At 43.2% G+C, this 14,963-nt stretch overlaps 1 protein-coding gene across 1 annotated transcript; it reads right to left on the bottom strand.

Annotated features, from left to right (window-relative positions):
* Positions 1-3,756: 3,756 nt before the first annotated feature.
* On the bottom strand, positions 3,757-11,990 carry LOC114793908 (keratin, type II cytoskeletal 8-like). The gene is made up of 9 exons (XM_028986056.1): positions 11,076-11,990; positions 10,712-10,920; positions 6,890-6,950; positions 6,571-6,666; positions 5,643-5,807; positions 5,198-5,323; positions 4,899-5,119; positions 4,623-4,669; positions 3,757-4,144 (listed from the first exon to the last, which is right to left on the bottom strand). The coding sequence occupies exons 1-8, from the start codon at positions 11,352-11,354 to the stop codon at positions 4,657-4,659; spliced, it is 1,170 nt and encodes a 389-aa protein (XP_028841889.1). The 5' UTR covers positions 11,355-11,990; the 3' UTR covers positions 3,757-4,144; positions 4,623-4,656.
* Between the last annotated feature and the right edge of the window lie 2,973 nt (positions 11,991-14,963).

The raw sequence follows: 14,963 nt of genomic DNA, 5'->3' as shown, positions 1-14,963 counted from the left end.
TTTACTAAAAATGAATTGGGTACAGGTCAGTCAGGTGGGTTTAAGTATTTCTTGGTCATTGATTGTGATGATTATATCGAGCTCTCTAAAAGACCAAATGAGAATATCTTCAAAATGAGGCTGTATATGCTCCCCCACACCTCCTGTCCGGATGAGGCGAGGGCGTGGCTTAACACAAAGGGTTAACATAAAGGGTCATCATGGACAGATACACAAACCATGTCCTTCTTTCCTTCTCTCTTTTTTGTTCCTATGCCATGTGCATCAAGTGATCAGCAACCTTGTGCAGTTGGTCAGACACACAGATACAGAAAAACAGCGATAATTAAACTAATCGACTTTTATGTTAATATATACAAGTTGGGATTGAACCCAAAAAGCTGAATATTTGGGCGCCTAATTACTAAATAATTACTAAATGATCCGATAATGACATTTCATGATCACCCTCCAAATGTGCTCAGGCCCAGAGTAACAAATAACAGTGCAGCAAACGGAAAGAAACCAAACTCACGGAGGGAGAGGGACAGGCGCGGTCCAGGCATGAGTGAACGGACGGAAGGCGGCAGTCACATGACTCTGCACACACTAAGCAGTACTTGCACGGCGAGACGTCTGGACAGCAGGTCGCACACTGCGGTGAACACTGAACCTGGAGGATGGATTTGGGCTTGCGGTGAACACGTGCAGCACTACTTCCTGTACGGTTCACAGTAAATTCCGCGCCAGAGCAGAGAACTATACCTTCAGGCAATGTCTGCACCACAGGACACCAGCAAGGAAGAGCATGTACAAGCCAATAGCTATTAAAATAACAGCGGGAAGAGGGAGGGACAGGGTCCACATGGGTAACACCTACATGGGAAAACAGGGAATTAGATGGCAACAATAATAGTCCTGGTTTGCTAATTAACTATTGGGAATTTGTTGTTCCAACCCTGAAGACCATGTAAAAAAAAAAAACCTGAACTTGTTAAAGAAAATCTAACATCATTTTTAACCACTGGCCCAAACTTTTATTTAACACATGAACACATTTATTTCATATTCACCAGGATCAGACACCCGACAAAAAGAACAAACAGCAAAACAGTTGATATATGCTGTGTGTGTGTGTTTGTATAATATCAATTCTTCATCCCTAAAAGCAAGGACAATTTGATTTTGAAGACAAAAATGATTTCGAATTTTAGAAAGTGTATGTGATGCAGCAAAATCAGTTGTAATAATGTTGAGCCTGCAAAAAAAACTGATCTATGAATTTTCCAAGCAATTGATTTTAATGATTCAGAATTGTGAATAAAGCATCCTAGGATGCCGAGTGTGAGACCACAGCATAGATAAATGTTGGTGCATGCAAATAAATTCTAAACTGAGCAGAAAATTTCTTTATTTGGAATAAGATCTGCTAATTCATAATGTATAAGCTTACGAAAAATAAATAAAAATAAATCTGCTCAACCTGATGATAAAAGACCTGATGATAAAAGATGAGTTTCCTGGAGCATCAACAGCTGCAATCATCTTTTCTTCTTGATGAGTATGTAACTATTCATCTACTTCATTTAAATGTATTGTGCTTAATTGTCGGGGAATAGCGACACACACACACACACACACACACACACACACACACACACACACACACACACACACACACACACCCAAAGATCTGATAAAGCTGGAAACAGTCGACGTGACCTGTTTACGTACCATCTCTGCTCACTTTGCTCCCTGCACTCACCATGAAAAGCGAGGTGATTTACTAAAACACGTTTCTGAGAATTATCACACCCCCGTCATCCTCCAGTCTTGCAGCAAGTCTTCTCCTCCTTCTTCATCCCCGCCGACCAGGACGACCAGTTCCATGGTAACCGCGGGCCCGCCTTCTTCCCCGCCTGGTCGTCGGCAGGCCGCAGGACGCTCAGCTCGCTACTGCCGCGTATGGCTCCAAGAGAGAACTGCACCAGATCAACGCTCCTTTCTAATATTAATGAGGTACACAGCGCCGAAAATCCCGGGGAGAACAGAGGGGACATGTCCCTCCAAAACCCGATAAACCACAAAATATTTTTATTTGAACAATATATTCATGTTTGTTGAACGCACAATACAAGTTGTGCTACGAGGTGCAGAGCAGAACGGCCTGTATATAGTTGCCTGGTGAGTTTTTAATGCATTAAAACTGGTTATTGGTCACTACACTTGTTCAACAAACACAACACAGGACACGTAAAACTGCAGTTCAGCTCCTTTGTGCGAAGTCCGAAATGTTTCACATAGACAACATATACTGTTAGCGTAAGCAGCGTGATGTGTTTATATTATAGGAGACATGAAAAAAGCTTTTAAATGCCCCCCTCACGAATTACTCCTGAAAATTTTACTGTCTAATGTCCCCCCCAACAATGAGGGATTTTCGCCCCTAGTGACAATGACGGTGTTGGACACTAGAGGGCGTGCAAGAGCAGGTAAAATAGTTATTAAACAGGTGAGATAATGTGCACTAATATTAGTGAATGTGAGCACACAGCTTTTTTTATACTGTAGTGTGCAATGTAATTTTGAATTTTTGTATTTTGTATGTTTTGAATAGGAAAACATCAATGTTGCATTGGGCATCATCAGACTTTCCAAAAAATGTATTTTTTATTATTTCACTGGATATATTACTGCTTATTAGTGATATAGCCTGGCTGTGGGCCATTTACATTGGCTGTGTGCCAATTCTGTTGATCTATCTTGATGGAGACAGCTGGGACAATGAAATGTGAAAAAATGAAATTATTATTATTATATATATTATTATTCCTTGGGATTCCAAGGCTTTGTGTTCTGCTACCGAGAGGGACCCGGCAACAGATCAATCGTCATGTCCCCAGGACGGTGTAGAGGGTGCCAGGCTGTCCAGGTTGTCCATGTTGAGAAGGTTAGAAAGAAGGTTAGAGGTATGCTGGCAGTGATTCTCCAATTGGAGCATGAGCCCTGATGGCCAGAAGGCATAGGGGCCATTTTGTACCAGCCTGGGGTGTCCCAGGATGAGTGACGAAGTGGGAAGCAGGACAGGCAGCACAGTGATGGATAGGTAAGGCACAATCGGCACAGAGCATTGTATTTGCGTTCTTGTGCTGCTGTGGTAAGAGACGTGCTTGCGAGTTGCATAGGCTTGGTTGATCTGGAGGCGCTGTCATACCCGCCCCAACACAAAAAAAAATGATCTGATTCTTCAGTTACTCCTCGTGATTGCTTAGCATACTATTGACATCATCATATCCATCTCCATGAAATAAGGTGAATATGAGTTAACGAAAAGTAGCACAATGGTGAAAGTGAAGTGACTGTGAAACACTGCAGCACAGCACATGGTGCAAACAATGAACTGTGTCCTCTGCATTTAACCATCTTCCTTAGTGAGTAGTGGGCAGCCATGACAGGCGCCCAGGGAGGGATGCCTGTGTGGGGACGGTACCTTGCTCATTGGCACCTCAATGGCACCTTCCAATTACGGGTTCATTTCCTTCCCCGCTAGGCCACCGCTGCCTGTTCAACCACAACCACCTCTGAGTCTTTAAATTAATGTAATACAAATACATTTTTGGTGGTCATTCTGACATCATAATTACAACAGAAGACACGGCATACAGTTCATTATACATATATACAATTTTGTAAAACTTTATTGATTTGATTTTTTTTACACTTCAGGCTGTTATCTTGCCTTGTGCTAGTTGTGATCATTTTCCCAATGGTTCAGGTTCTTTTATTATGTTGGTTGTTGTTTCCTTAGCCAAACTTCTAGATTTACAGTTTACTCTTTGTATATATGTACCCACCCTTCTACAGAAACGCCATAACATTAACTAATATTTATAAATCAGTTACACAGCATACAACATTTTGGTGAAAGGTTTTTTCTTTTTAAAATGTGAAGTAACATTTTTTCAGTTTTATATATTTCTTTACGGTGGTGTGTGGCAAAACTGCAGCTCTTGTTAGATGTTCCTGGTCCATCCATAATTAGACCAAGGAAGGAACTGACAGCAGGAACTGCTTGGTTATGGCTCACTGATGATTTTTATTAACTTAATTATTGAAGATCTTGAGTATTAGTCAGTTTGATGGAGCTTCAGAGATGAGCTGTAGCCTGGAAGTACAACACATACACATTTCCATTTAAGCCTCTTGCTCAGGGACACAAAGTGGGGATTGAATCCAGGCCCGGCCCTAACAAATTTGAGCCCTAGGCAAGATTTGAGGTGGTGCCCCCTTGCTTCCAGCCTCTTCCAGGGTTACATGTTTATAAGGGGTGGCTGGGGAGCAGAATGGCATTTCATTACAATACGGGGGGTGTGTGTGTGTGTGCGGGGGGTTCGAAGGGGGTGTGTTGGGTTACTGTGGTTATTATTATTATTAATGAATAGGCTTTGCTAGGCTAGATAAATTAATTATTTTCATATTGATACACATTAATACAAACTAGTTGGAATGTAAAACTTTTTTCTTCCTCCCTTTTTGGTGCACCTTCAGCATTTGCCAATATTGCCTATGCCTATTCCACTGTCTTACCCACTAGGCTACTACCACCCACAACATTGTAATACAACAATGTCTCTGATACTCACTGTTACTCAACACAGTCTGGACACCAACAGCCACCTACTGTCCAATCCTGAAAGCAAAAAGTCAGCCTGTCAGCATTCTGTTAACACATTAACCTCTGCATTTTACTCCTCTCTCTACTAACACAAAGGCCAAAAGAAATCTTCTCTGTGATCTGAGGTACACAGATGTTTCTTTTAGATCTGTGTCTGTTGTCAGCATCTGGATTCTGCTTCACTTCCCTATCATGACGACCCCAGTGTGAGAATCACTTATGTCAGGAAGATATTATCTCAAACCTTTCCTCCTCTCCCTCCAGGAGTTGGCGATAGGTGGCAATTTCGATGTCCAGGGCCAGTTTGACATTCATCAGGTCATGGTATTCACAGAGCTGCTTGGCCATGTCCTGCTTGGCCCTGTGCAGTGCAGCCTCCAGCGCTCGGACTCTGATGTGGGCATCGCTGCCTGTGTCCTCACCTCTACTTTCCGCACAAGAAATCTCCTTCTGCAGGCTTGCACACTGCAATAGATGAGCGCTGTTCTGTCAGTAATTGTGACATTTTCTGTACCACTGGTTGCTTGGGTAATGACCTCTGACCTTTCTCTTGGTGATGGAGACCTGGCTCTGCAGATTTGTGACTGTGCGCTTCAGCTCTGCTAGCTCAGACTTACTGCTCCGTAGATCCTCCCCAAACTTCGCTGCCTCTGACGAGATCTGGGCCACCTGCACACACAACATGTCCGATGTGCAGTGGTTTTGTCATGGGTGAGAAATCCACAGCTTTTTAATTGAAATGCAGCTCATGAGGCAAGTGTCTGGCAAGTGTGGAACATGTTTCCATGGACGTGGGGGGATGTTTGGTGATTGTATGTGATTTTTGTGGTGTTTGGAATGTTTGCATGTGCATTGAAGATACATTGCTGTTTAACATTTACATTTACTGCATAGTGACGGGGACAGTCCGCCTGGAGAAACTAAGTGTCTTGCTCAGCGTTTGAACCTGGGACGCTGTGTATATTGTGCGTGTCTGCTTATTACACACCTTGCATTTGTACCAGACCTCTGCCTCCTGGCGACTGCGAGAGGCAATGTTGTCGTACTGCCGCCTGACATCGGCCACCGCCTGGTCCATGTCCAGTGCACGCGAATTATTCATTTGCACCACCACCGAGATGTCCTTCAGCTCCTCCTGCATCTCACTCAGCTCCTACAGAGAGAGACAGATCAATCAGTACGCGAGGTACAGCACTGTGCAAAAGTCCTACTGACCATTGTGTCTCTAAAATGCACACAAATTGCATGGCAATTTGTATGGCAATATTATTTTACCTAAAGTGTATATTGCAGAATTTCCATATTTTCATTAAAACCAGTGACATGATGTGTGTAGAGAGAGAGAGATACTCTGTTCTTATATTGTTCTCTGTGCAGCAATTGCTCTTAGGTCTGAACAATATGTCGAAATCAAACCAAATCACGATTTGAATCAAAACGATTTTATACGACTGTGGCTATTTTGCAATGTTGGGTTTGCTGCAGGAAGACGCATGCACAGACATGCTGGGCTGCTGGAGTCAGTCAGTGAGCGAGAGACTGGAGGGTTGGTGACGCCCTGGGGCAATGCCGCGGTGGGAGAATAGGACCAGGGAACAGGGATGGGTGAATCAGTCCAAAATATTGATAATATTGGTATCAGTATCAGATCAATGCAGGCACAATGGGATTGAAACTTTCTGTAACATGTTCCTCATGAAAGTAAGTGTGCCGGTAGAAATATTGCTGCTTGCACATCAACATGCGCTGTGTCTCATGGAATTACTAGTCGTGTGCAACAGACACCAGATATTTATATTCTAGAATCGATTCTCATATTAAAATAAATAGATATTTCCAATGTAGTAATACATGTTTGTAGTGTATCTGTCTGAATACAGTAAGGGAGTGGTAAGGGAATGTTGAGTAAAGCCGACCTCTTCATAAAGGATTTTCATTAATTTCACTTCCGCATTTAGGTTGGCCCTCTTCTTCTCCATGTCAGCTTTGTCCAGATAAACAGCATCCACTTTCTGTGAGAACAGAAAAAGATATGTGCCTGACAGGGGAACTGTTCGACGTGATTTCTAAAGCCATAAAGGTTCAGATTATGCAAATGTCAGTGTGTATGTTGGTGTGTTTTCTGTCAACAGCTTGAAACCAGCCTCATGTGATTCTGTAGACGACTTTTACTGAAGAGCTACTCAGACACAGAACACTATGACTTAAGATCCGTGTTAAGTGTTAATACAGTACCTTTTTGAGCAGAACAAATTCATTTTCCGTTGCATTTCTCTTGTTGATCTCATCCTCATATCTGCAGGAAGGTGGCAGAGACACATCCATATCAAACAATGTGCTCACAATCATAACTCAATAGATGCTTACTGTCTGAAGGGCTGAAATTCGAGTTTTGGGTTTGCTTGTCTTTTGATTCCCTAGATTGTTTGCATCTGTGGTGATTAGAAACATTTGAATAAATGTTTCTTTCAGACAAAGAGAAAACAGAGAGACAGTGAATAAAACAATAAAATAATAACAACCATAATGAAACAGTAAAACAACTTTAAGAGCCAATGAGCTTTTATGTGTTTTAAGGGAGCTCTTAAAAGCAGGAAGGGAGTTGGCCTGCCTGATGTTCAAGGGCATTTCGTTCCATAGTTTTGGAGCAGCGACTGAAAAAGCTTGGTCACCCCTAAGTTTCCTCCTTGTCTTAACTAACAATGAATGAACTGCTGACATAAGAGCATGTGGAGAAGTGTACGACTGAAACAGATCAGACAGATACTGTGGGGCAAGACCATGAAGACACTTAAAAACAAATAAAAGGATTTTAAATTCAAGCCGATATCCAACCGGGAGCCAATGTAATATAATTAAAATCTCAATGTGATGCCAACAGTGGCTTACTCTGTACAGTTGTCTCAGTTGAAAAAAGCCATTGTGAGTCAACAGTGGTCAACTGTGAGACAGAATGTAGAAAACTCAAGGAAATCACATTGTATGATTTTTACTGTATAATTTAATTGTATAATGGTGCAGAAAATAAGTATTTGGTCAATAGCAAAAGGTCTCCTCAATATTTTTTAATGTAACATTGTAACATTGGTAACATTGGTTGGCAATGACAAAGATCAAACATTTCCTGTAGGTTTTCACCAGGTTTGCACACACTGTAGCTGGTATTTTGGCCCATTTTTCCATTCAGATCTTCTCAAGAACCGTGATGTTTTGGGGCGGTTGCTGGGCACTGATTCTCTACTGGTTTGAGTTTTTTTCTAGACTGGCTTGGCCGCTGCTTTTTATGGAGCCACTCCTTCATTGCCTGGACAGTGTTTTTGGGATCATTGACATGCTGGAACATTTCATATTCAACACTCTGATGGACTGATGGAGGTTTTTGCCCAGAATCTCACGATACATGGTCTGCTCAACCTCTTCCATAAGCTCCAGCTCCTTCCCTGCCAGAGAGGTGACGTTCCATGTCCCAATAGCCAGTTTCCTAGTCTGGGGATCGGACCGGCAAAGCTCCCGCCTCGGTCTGCCACCCGATCCACATTGCACCGGACCCTTCATGTTCTTCCTGCGGGTGGTGGGTCCACAGTTGGATGAGCCCGTGCTTGGATCCAGGGTGGGACCCCGGTAACCATCCTGGCCAGGTACACTGGTTCTTTGTTGTTTCTCCCATGAAAGGTCTTCTGAACCGTTCTTTGTCTCACCTTTTACCTTTTAAGACCAATTTGTCATGGGAGACCCTACCAGGGGCACCAAGTGCTCCGCACAAAATAACTCCTAGGATCATTAGGGCTCTCAAACTCCTCCACCACGACAGGGGATGGTTCAAGGAGGAGGAATTAAATAAGTATTTGACCAAGAGAGGGTCTTGAGGTAGACAGTCTTTGAGAACCAGATGACTAGGATTGTGTTTGTGATCAGGCCTGTGACAGTCAAGTGCGATATTCGATCAGGGCCTGCTTGTCACAGGTATAAGTTAAAGGGGCCTGCAGAAAGGGTTGTAGTAGTCTTCACCCTTGTGCATACTGCACATGCCTCAGCAAAGGACCACAGAGTGGCAGGACACAAGCACGTACAGGTGACCAGCGGGTTTAGTTGTAAGGGCAGGGTCCTATGCTTGTGCAGTTTGGACTTATTCTTGAAGAGGAGGTGAACAAGGCCAGAGTCAATAAAGGTAGCACTGTGCCAGAGTCAATAAAGGTAGCCACCTCCTCTTGTCGCGATCCCAACAAAATTAGGTCCCTTAAGGTATGACAAGAGGTGGTTGGCAAGGTGGTGGTGTGGAGTTAACCAGATAAACACTCACCTCCACTTTCCTTCCATGTCTGTTTCCCAGCTGCAGGGAAGCAATGTATGTGCACAGCTTATCCCTAAACCATCACTACCATTCTGCCAAGGACAGGGCAGCATGTCTAACTTGCATGGGTTCCCCCAGTCCACCTTGTGGGCCAGAGTTGGTAATGGATGAGATTTGGTGGCTGAGTCGAAGTGGCTAGAGGATGAAATGTGAGGTATGGTGACAGGTCAGGGACAAACTGGAGGTGGTGGTGAATAACTATGAGAAGCTGGCTTGGGAGAAGCCAGCATACTTTGGTCAATCTGCCTGGCCAGCTTCATAGGAAGGGAGCAGATCTTTGCTCTCCTCTCCAAAGCATTTCACAATAAACATTGAACGACAATTTTTGCGAAATCGGTGAACCCAATCAAGGAGCAGCACGAAGTGGGGATGTGAATCTCACCTTTACTTTATAAACGTGTGGAAGTGAATAAAACAGAAGACCTACTGTTCGTGTTCAAGCAGGCTCTCTGTTCTCTGATTTGTGCAAGGTCAAGCACACGTTGTGCCCTACTCAAGAAAGCATTCACCACTGAACATCTAAACAATTCAGAGGTGGTTATATGACACCAAAATTGAGCTCTTTGGCTATGCTTTGCTATGTTTGGAGGATGATGAATGCTGCCTATGACACCAAGAACACCGTCCCAATCGTCAAACATGGAGGTGGAAACAATGTGCTTTAGGGTGATTTTTTGCCAAAGGGACAGGACGCCCACCATATCAAAGCAAGGATGGAACCATGTCAAATATTGGGTGAGAATCTCCTTCCCTCAGCCAGGCCACTGAAAATGGCTTGGAAAAGATCTGAAAACCTTGTGACCAAATACAAGAAATCTAATTTCAAATTCAAAATCTAATTTTATTTGTCACATACACAGTTGTATGATATGCAGTGCAATGCTTTAGCGACTGCTACATACCATAGTATTGCAAATATTGCAAGTATACAATAGTATAGTATACCAAAAGTATACCAATATGCAAATATTGCAAGCATAACCAAATATTACACTTTTATTTTTTAACATAAAAAATGTGTAACAGGTAGGGTGAAGGTGTGCAAATGAGTGTAAGTAAAAAGTAAAAGATTTGTGCAAGAGTAAGAATTTTGTGCAAGTATTCTGGGAGGGGGTTGAGTCCAGAAGTGATAGAAAGCGAAAGTGCTGGAGTGTATTAGTGTTTTATGTCCTTGAAGTGTTGTGGTTGTTGAGAGCTCGTATAGCCTGCGGGAAACGTCTGACCTCTGTGATGTCATAAAGTACTAAAGCATATTTTGCAAAAGGGATCAAATACTTAATTTATTCATAAAAATTCTAATTAATTTATAACTGCTGGGAGATAGTAGCCTAGTGGGTAACACACTCGCCTACAAACCAGAAGACCCGGGTTCAAATCCCACTTACTACCATTGTGTCCCTGAGCAAGACACTTAACCCTAAATTGCTCCGGGGGGGGACTGTCCCTGTAACTACTGATTGTAAGTCGCTCTGGATAAGGGCGTCTGATAAATGCTGTAAATGTAACTATTTTGAAATGCATTTTTCTGGATTGTATTGTTCAATGGTAAGCCTACCATTGAAATTACAGACTGATCATTTCTTTCTTAGCGGGCAATCGTACAAAGCAGGGGATTAAATTATTATTTTCCCCACTGCAAAAGCAGGAAAAAGAAAGGTTAGCAATTATTAATAATGTGTAATGAAGGGTCTACATTCTGAACTTACTTTTGTTTGGCATCCTGCACGGCAGCATGGACCCTCAGTAGCTCAGTGTGCAGGTGGTCCCTGTCCTTTTCTGTCTCGTCCAGCTGCCCCTGCAGATCCCTGATGTATGCCTGCAGTGTGGCCTCAGTTTTGAAGGGGGGTTTGGTTGCACTCTCCAGCATCTTCCACTTTGTCTCCAGCAATTTGTTCTGCTGTTCCAGCAGACGCACCTGCACGTAAGAAAATCAGAGAGGGAAGCGTAATACTTTAAATGAACGATGAGATCCATCATTACATAAGTTAGCATCCACGCTTCTAAACTGCTATATATTCATGGCTGAGATTTACACATCCACAGAAAACAATAGAAAAAAAAAGTTCTGACCTTATCAATAAAGGAAACAAATCGATTGTTGAGGGTCTTTATCTGCTCCTTTTCTTGCAGGCGCACAGCCTGGATCCGGGGGTCCAGGTACACATCCAGTGGGGTCAGGAGGGCCTGGTTCACAGAGACTGCCATAATGGGCACACCCATAAGCGTATCACCCACCGGTTGCTTAAAACGAGTCCCTGCAGCTCTGTAGGAGTCCAGTGATCGACTGCTGAAAACCAGAGGGGAGCTGCCACTGGACTGTCTGGTGATGCTGAAATTCCTCACACTCATGGCTGGTGAAATAGGCAGAAATAAAAGAAAAGGGTTGTTTGCGAGAGACAGTTTAAGTGTGTGAATGGCATGTGATAGGTAGGAGTGTCTTTTATCTGTTTTCTGAAGGGTTGGGCTTTGGACAGTGGGGTGTGGGTGTGTGTGTGTGTGTGTGTGAGTGCACAAGGTGGGGTAGTGATCAAAAGTGTTCACATTCTTTAGATGGTAAAACCAGTTTACCCCCTCAGCACACACTCTGTTAAACCCCAGATGCCTCCCAGTAAAACACCATTTTTTACATCAGTGACTTACCTTTAGTCAGTATTGTATGAACGGAGATGTACGGTTTGTATTGGGCTCATAACACTAATGTGTAAGATATGCAATATAGTTAGACTGACCCAGCCTAAAAAATAATTTTTCATCGTGATGCAATGTTTTCTGTGTGTGTTTGAGAGTGTGTTCCCCTCAGTGTTTGCTTGAGGACAATGAAGTTGTGCAAGTTTAACAATTGTCTGTGACTGAGTAAGAGTGATTCACTAATAAGCATAACTGTGTCATTTTTTTAGTTGAGGTTTTATAAAATAATTATTCTGCCAGTAAAACTTCATTTTACCGTCTTTATGTAATCATCTGATTCCTGTTCTGGCCCTCAGGCCACTACAGCATCTGGTCCAATTTCTGGACAGACAGCATTCTTTTAGATTTTTGTTGTATATGAATGTGTTCTAACTCTAATTCTGTACAGCATTACCTAGATCAGGGGTTCTCAACCGGTGGGGTGCGAGTAGGCTACAGGATGGGAGGGGGAAAAAAATGAAACAAAAATAAACACTAAAAATAAACTAAAATAATGACTAGTATACCTACTACTGCTACTACTACCACTATTAGAGCTACAGCTACTGCTGTTGCTGGTACCAGCTACTACAACCACCACTAATGTCCGTTAAAATGTTATTAGTATCCAGGTGTTCAGTCATTTTTGTTGCATTATTGCCTCCATCCATTTTCCATATATAAAAGTTACGTTAATTGGTCTTCAGTTGGATCCCTCATGTCCTGTAAAATCAGAATCATGAAATTTATTTTGAGCTTAATCAGGCCCTGCAACTACTTCTGTTGTTATTCATCCTCTCCATCCTTTATCTCCAAGCACACCACTCTCACGGTGGATCCCGTTCGGACCAAGCCCACCCTCTGATTGCAGGCCATGCCCCCTTTATCCCCTGCACCCAATATCCTCCATATTTTATTGTGTCTGCATCAGTCCTCAGCGTTCTGGAATTGAACCCTGAACTTAGCCACTCTTTTATAGTTTGGTTTTTTTGATAGTCTTGTTGTTTGGGTCATGGTCATGGTCATGGTCATGGTCATGGTCAGAGGCAGTGCACCTCCGGGGGTCTTGTGTGTGATTGTGTGGGAATGATCTGAATGTGTTTTTGTGTTTCAGATGGTGTGAGTGTCGCCGTGAGAGTGCGAACCTTCCCATTTCCCATTTCCACTTCCTTTTTTTCCCAAGCAGAGCCCTAAGTGTTTGTTCAATGTAAAATTGTTACACTTAATCCGCGACTGGGTCCTCCTCTTCCTTCCTGTTCTGTGACAACCACAGCAAAGAAGGTGGTACTGACAAGTTCTGATTACTCATTTTCATTTCCTACTGGTAGAATGCCACCAGCGCATCGATTTATCAAATGTAGCAATCAAAGTTTAATATGCATTTACTGGCCAATGGTGTCGTTGAATTAGCAAGAATAATCATATTAGCTTTTTAACAATGTGGTTACCAATCTCGCTATGTGTGTTACCCACCGGTCTCTTTAGTAAAGTGTGTAATTGGGAAGTATATAGGTGTGCCCTCTCACTTCCAGTTGTTGTACATCTTATGTGTGGTTATTAAAATCACTGAATGTGAAATGTGACCTCTGTTTTTTAAACCATCTCCTGTGCACTTAATTATCACTGAAAATTGTGGTGCACATCCAGTGAAAAAAAATGAAAGAAAGTACATTTCAGCACTCAATGGCTGCCACTAGTGCCCCGCCTTCCTCAGGCATTTCAGCTGCGCTGACTGTGGCAGTGTTCCCCAAGGGGCAGGCAATGAAACCCCAGCAGTGCTTGAAACTAAAGTGAAACGTGAAAGTGAAGTGATTGTAATTGTGATACACTACAGCACAGCACATGTGTACTCTGCTTTTAACCATCACCCTTGGTGAGCAGTGGGCAGCCCAATCACATGGCTTCTCTTATCACATCCAGCTCTATTTGTCTTTTCCACCAGAAGATACCATTATTGCGACAAAAATCTCGGCCTGTCTCTCGGACATATCGGCATGGATTTCTGAGCAACACCTCCAACTGAACCTATCCAAAACTGAGATTCTGATCTTTCCGGGCAACAACTCCCCTCAGCAAAACATCTCAATTCAAATTGGCTCGCTACTGTTAACTCCTATGGCATCTGCAAAAAGCCTTGGAGTCTAGATTTACGACAAACTGAGTCTGAACCATCACGTTGCTGCGATCTCCAGATCCTGCAGGTTCATTCTCTACAACATTTGCAAGATTCGGCCTTTTCTTTCACTACAGGCTACGCAGCTCCTCGTCCAGGCAATGGTCATCTCTAAACTGGACTATTGTAACTCTGGAGCTTCTGCAGTCACCATAAAACCCTCCAGATGGTCCAAAATGTGGCATCCCGTCTCATCTTCAGTCAGCCAAAATACACCCATATTACACCTCTTCTCACCTCACTCCACTGGCTCCCGGTAGCTGCTCACATTGAGTTTAAATCCTTGATGCTACCTATAGGGCTGTACATGGAAGTTCTCCCTTATATCAATACACTACTAGCTACACTCCTGCACGCCCTCTCTGATCTGCAAACGAAATTATACTAAAAATTCCCTCTTCACGACTCTGTTCTCCTTTGTTGTCCCTGGCTGGTGGAACATCTCGCCCTGCTCCATTCGACTAGCTGAGACTACGACCACCTTTAAGAAGCAGTTGAAAACCCAATTGTTCAAAAAATATTTCAGACAAATCTAACACTAACACACGTACACACACTCCACAATATATCTCCAAGTCAATCACAATTCTGTGAAATCAAACTGTCCACTTAAGAAGTGAAGGAGGCTGTAAGAGGGCAACAACAGCAGCAGGACCACTACTTCAGCTTTTGTGCAAGGAGGAACAGGAGGAGCGCTACCAGAGCCCTGCAAAATGACCTTCATTAGGCCACAGTTGTGCATGTGTCTGCTAAAATGGTTAGAAACAGACTCCATAAGGGTGGTATGAGGGCCCGACATCCACAGGTGGGGGTTGTGCTTACAGCCCAATACCGTATTTCCCATTGGGGGTAGTGGTGGCCTAGCGGTTAAGGAAGCAGCTGGTTCAAATCCCGATCCGCCAAGATGCCACTGAGCAAAGTACCGTGATGGTTAAAAGCAGAGGACACATTTCAGTGTGTGCGCCGTGTGCTGTGCTGCTGTATATCACAATGACAATCACTTCACTTTATTTGCCAGAGAACACCAAGATTGGCGAATTCACCACTGCTCTTCACAGATGAGAGCAGGTTCACATTTGGAGATGCCGTGGAGAACGTTCTTCTGCCTGCAACATCTT

Source organism: Denticeps clupeoides, chromosome 7 (genome assembly GCF_900700375.1).
Source record: "Denticeps clupeoides chromosome 7, fDenClu1.1, whole genome shotgun sequence".
In the NCBI taxonomy this organism is placed as follows: Eukaryota; Metazoa; Chordata; class Actinopteri; order Clupeiformes; family Denticipitidae; genus Denticeps; species Denticeps clupeoides.
The sequence above is the reverse complement of the archived record's forward strand: the minus strand, read 5'-3'. Positions and strand labels throughout refer to the sequence as shown.

Bases quoted from the DNA above. Each gene is read 5' to 3' on its own strand.
- LOC114793908 (XM_028986056.1), bottom strand. From the start codon at position 11,354: ATGAGTGTGAGGAATTTCAGCATCACCAGACAGTCCAGTGGCAGCTCC. The intron at 5,324-5,642 runs GTGTGTAATAAG...TTGTGTGTGCAG, and splicing joins AGGTCTGGTACAAATGCAAG to GTGGCCCAGATCTCGTCAGA. The intron at 5,120-5,197 runs GTCAGAGGTCAT...CATCTATTGCAG, and splicing joins TCTCCATCACCAAGAGAAAG to TGTGCAAGCCTGCAGAAGGA.